Here is a 5258-nt window from a genome sequence, read left to right as displayed (position 1 = left end):
TTCAGTGTCGTATGGCCACCTCACATCTTCCTAACATGGTTGTTTAATCACGTAACTGAAGCCACATTGTGACGAAGGGAAGTGAACACACAGACACACACATGCGTGACCACCCGACACTGTATCAGCAGCAGCAGCAGCAGCAGCAGCAGGAGGTGAAGACAGGTCAGATCACAGATAGACCGAGACTCTGAGTCTGAGCAGCAGGCGAAAGAAATCACAAACCCTGCTGAGATGAAAAGCAGGACGTGAATTTATGTCGGACACCTTTCTGAGCGAAGACCAGCGACACGCCACTGGATCACGGCTGCAACATGACAGTAAGTCTGAGTCGAGAGCTGCTGCAGAGAACAACACCACAGACATGATCTCAGGGTAAAGGGGTCACTTCACTAGAATTTGACAGAAAATCACAGTCACATCTAATCATATAGATGTTTGTCTTCTTTAAGCTCTGAATATCTAAGTTAACACCTTTAACAGTGACAGTGAAGGTTACATAATGTCATGCACATATAAGTCATAATCAAATCAAAATGTGCATGCAGACACATTTGTTGTATGTGGAAATATGTGAACTTGCCCTTTAAAATGACACATTTCCTATTATTATGTATCTTTTCATGAGCGGATGTGCAGTAAAACTCTCTGCAAAGCATCAACAAGATGATTTTTTCTTAATTTCTTCATAATATAAACATAATTGATATAATATGACATTTATATAATATAAAACTAGATAATAAACAATATTTATATACGCTTTCCCTGATGATCTTATGTTCCCTTATGTTGAGTATCATGGATTTAACTGATCTTTTTAGTGAATAAAAAACATCCAATTCCAATTGGAATTTGAAAATTGCAATCGCTCTTTTTCGATATTGTTTAATTGGAAATATGTTGAATGATTAATATTAATCTGTTGCTTTTTTCTTAGTTGTTAAATAATACTTTTTTTTATAAAACATAATATACTTGACTTCTTTCAACTTCTTTCAACTGCATTACATCATTGAGTTTAATTCACAGAAATGAGGACATACAGTAAAAGGAAAATAAAAACAGTTCAATAAAATTATATAAAGAGACAGTGTATAAAATGTTAAATAAACAGCATAGACTGTCATGTAATTTAATGGGGATATTTTGAATGTTGACCTGTTTTCTATGTGTGACAGTGATGACAGACGCATGTATGTTCTAACACACACACGCACACACACACACTGATCCACAGACAAGCATCTTGTCAGTCATCACGTTGATGTTTGTTGTGGGCACAGATCCATTTCCATGTAAAAGACATCATCACGACATTTATTCCTGACACACACACACACACACTGCACGCCTCTGTATTATACAACCTGGGCGTTCAGCCCAATCGTAGCAGCAGTTGTTCTGCAGAGACGTCGCCTCCTCTTACACTCATTTAAACCTGAGCGACTCTGAGCGCGTCAGTTATGCTGTTTACTGAATAACAGTCTAATCCCTGATCCTCCACACACTGATGCAAATGCTACTACTGCTGATGCTACTGCTGATGCTACTGCTGCTCTTTAAAGCACAGAAAACTTTAATTCAAACTTTCCTTGTGTGTATACAGCAGCAGAGCAGGGGTAGGCGGGGATAAGAGTTTATACCGTTAAACGACCAACCAATTTGCCGTCTCACTTTACTAGCTCAACTTCCTGTGTGCAGTGTGGGTATGTGGGAATTGGTGTGGGAGAGTGAGTGGATTCCAAAGTAATCTCGATTAGCTTGGTTATTTCAAGTTTTGTGGCTTTGGCAATAACATTATTCCAAACCTAAATAGCTCAATACTTAGAACACAGTACAGTAAGAGTTGACCCACACTAAAAATACATTCACACATTGTGAAGAAGGATTAGACATTGAAAATACAGTGTCACTCATGTTTATAAATCTTTGAATTGGACTGAATGATTCAGTTTCAGCTAAATCTCCATTAATCTGTCATCAAAAACAAACCCGTCCTACTAAGTGTCTGTGACTGCAGGTGTGGACAAACACCCCATGGGATATTCACAGTATCTGTGTTCAGCACATTCATGGTGCTGTGTTACCCTCTAATGACCGTGTAATGAGTCGACCTGTGTATAGACACAACAAATCCCGACTTGGGCCTGAGGGAACCAGCTGCGCTGGAAACATCAACCTCCCAGCAGACAAAACACACATCTCTGAGTGTGTGAGGGAATTTCATGAGGCCATGAACAGACATATTTATAATACCTGTGGATCAATGTTGTAGTATCTCCATGACAACTGTCATCATGACAACGATGGTGTGGAACTCCACACAGAAAACAAGCAATTAACCTGTCAAAGTTTCCTCTACTAAGACTAATAATAATTTCAGGCAGGGCGTACACCGGGAGGTGTCATGCTGCTCTTCACAGCTCTCCGAACTAATCACAGTTCGGGATTCTTAATAGCAGTTGGAAATTCTTAATCGCAGTTCAAAGTTCTTAAACACATCTCAAAGTTCTTCACCCAACTGCTTGATGTCTCATCTACTTCGTCTCTTTGTGACGGTTGAAAGTTCTTAATCACAGTCGGAAGTTCTTAATCACAGTCTGAAGTTCTTAATCACAGTCCAAAGTTCTTAATCACAGTCCAAAGTTCTTAATCACAGTCCAAAGTTCTTCATCTCAGTCCAAAGTTCTTCATCACAGTCGGAAGTTCTTAATAACAGTCTGAAGTTCTTAATCACAGTCCAAAGTTCTTAATCACAGTCCAAAGTTCTTCATCACAGTCCAAAGTTCTTCATCTCAGTCCAAAGTTCTTAATCACAGTCCAAAGTTCTTCATCTCAGTCCAAAGTTCTTAATCACAGTCCAAATTTCTTCATCACAGTCTGAAGTTCACATCTCGTTTTTGGTTACAAAACAGTCAGTTGTGTTTGGGAAAGTGGCTTAGTATACAGGACAGCTCATAACGTGGTCAGGAACAGACTGAAAACTGCTGGAGGTTTTAGTCTCAGATCCAGTGCCAAATCTGCAGTTTTGCTGTTCAGAAATGTATGATGATTTGGTGGTTTTATGAACTCCTTGTGTTTCCAGGCTGCCACAAAGCTTCTAGACGAGATGTGCCACCTGACGGCTCAGTCTCTGACACCGATGGACACATCGGAGCACTTCAAGGTCCTGAAGCTCCTGGGCGAAGGCTCGTATGGGAAAGTCATGCTAGCCGTACACAGAAAGAGAGGTGATGGACAGAGTGAGACGTTGAGATGTTTGTTACAAGCTCATGACATCAAAGTTAGACCAACTGACCACGTTCATTTCCTGGTGTCGTGCAGGTACACCGATGGCTCTGAAGTTCTTCCCTCGGGTGTCCACCTCTCTCTTCTCTTTCCTGAGGGAGTATAACTTCTCTCTGTCATTCTGTACACATCCATCCCTCACCAGAGCTTTGGGAATCGCCTACTCCACACCTTCACACTTCGTCTTCGCTCAGCAAGCGAGCCTCTTTGGCGACCTCTACGACATCATCCTGCCTGAGGTACATTGTTACTTCGTGACACAACTTCATTGGGGTTTTCTCCTTTGTTGAGTTTCATTAGCAAAAGAAGTGTTGACATACCCCAAGTTTTCATCCACAGGTCGGTATGGAGGAGGACTGTTGCCAGCGCGTGGTGTCCCAGCTATGTGGCGCATTAGCCCATCTGCACTCGCTTGGCTTTGTCCACAGAGACCTCAAACCAGAGAACGTCTTTCTGTGCGACGCCACCTGCCGTTGGGTCAAACTGGGAGATTTCGGCATGGTCAGTATGAGAACATAGCTTTTCAACTTTTCACTGTTAATGTTACCTGCATTACTCAGTGCACTCCGCAATACTTGCCTGTTACTAGAGGTAACTCCATTCCTCGTCCCCAAAGTGTGACCAAAAGCTTGAATGAAGGAACACATAATTTTTAGAAATTGTTAGGTCGTCCAACTTTGACCTATCAACTGTGATGTGCGATGTCTTATTCAGTCTTTGACACAGAGAAAACAAAGAGGAAGATGGAGCAAGGTACTCAGTATTTCTTTTACCCCAGGTGAAGGCCAGAGGCACCAGGGTCCCAGAGGTCTGGTACAGTTCTCCCTACTGCCCCCCTGAGGCTGAGATTGCTCGTGGAAATGAGGACAGCTGGAACAGCATCTGCGACGAGAACAAGGGTGTTAAGGAGGACAAAGAGAAGGAGGAGGAGAAGCCCAGAGTTTGGGTATCAGTGGAGCCGAGCACTGACAGCTGGGCGCTGGGAATCCTAACCTACGCCATGCTCACTGGCAGTCACCCCTGGGCTGAAACTGCCAGCGACTGCCGCTCATACCTCAAATATCGCGAGTGGTTTGACAGTGCAGTGGAAGCCCATGAAGACAAACTGGACATGTGGGCAGAGCTACAAAGAAAGAACGCTCAGGATTCCATTGATTTAGTCGGAGCAGTCGGACCTAACGTTGCGCCGCAGTTTGCCTGCTTCACTCCACTGGCCCGGTCCTTCTTCCAGTCGCTCCTCGACCCCAGACCCAACGTCCGAGGACAACCCGAGGACGTGCTGAGTTTCCTCGGAGGAGACTGGATGATGGAGAAGGAGAGGGCGAGGCTGGAAGAGGAGAGGAAGAAGAGGACAGAGAAGGGAGGGATCAGACACACGAAGGAAAAGGAAGGCAGAGGAGAGCGATAAGCAAAGACAACACATAATACTCTGAGAATTTACTGTGTATTAAGTTCACCCACTGGGGTTATAAGAAACAGTAATACAGTATAAAGTGTACAATGAATCATTTATCAAGAAAACATTTGATGGTTTGAATATCTATAAGTTGATTAGTAGTTGATTTTCTGTATTTTTGTTTTAATAACTTAACACTCTTGGTCAATCATGACAAAAGAAACACTATTGTAATGAACTTTTTACGTAATCAGAATTGGTCTAAAATATTTTTATATATTCAATTAAATGATGTTTTATTCAAAGTGTTGCAGCCCTACTGTCCTGTTTCTCCACTGTCTAATCACATCCACATTAATCTGTGCATTCATTTAATTAAAAAAAAATAAATGTAATGTGACAAGCTAACATTTAATCTCTTCATCTTCCTTGAATGAAACACGGTTCATGGGAGATAAATATTTACACCGTGAAACACGGTAAGCTGTTTGAGTCAGGACCTTATTAATATTTGGCTGCGAATATGAATTAAGTTAGCAACATTTTTTTTAATTAATTTTAAATATTTACT

At 41.8% G+C, this 5258-nt stretch overlaps 1 protein-coding gene across 1 annotated transcript; it reads left to right on the top strand.

Moving 5' to 3' along the window:
* Positions 1–210: 210 nt before the first annotated feature.
* On the top strand, positions 211–4699 carry LOC310936092 (serine/threonine-protein kinase SBK1-like; the record flags this gene model as incomplete). Its single annotated transcript, XM_083900128.1, has 5 exons — positions 211–320; positions 3089–3233; positions 3328–3530; positions 3631–3792; positions 4070–4699. The coding sequence occupies exons 1-5, from the start codon at positions 315–317 to the stop codon at positions 4697–4699; spliced, it is 1146 nt and encodes a 381-aa protein (XP_083756254.1). The 5' UTR covers positions 211–314.
* Positions 4700–5258: the final 559 nt, after the last annotated feature.

Source organism: Microchirus variegatus (genome assembly GCF_963457635.1).
Source record: "Microchirus variegatus genome assembly, chromosome: 13".
Lineage (NCBI taxonomy): Eukaryota > Metazoa > Chordata > Actinopteri > Pleuronectiformes > Soleidae > Microchirus > Microchirus variegatus.
This window is presented reverse-complemented; position numbering and strand designations above follow the sequence as displayed.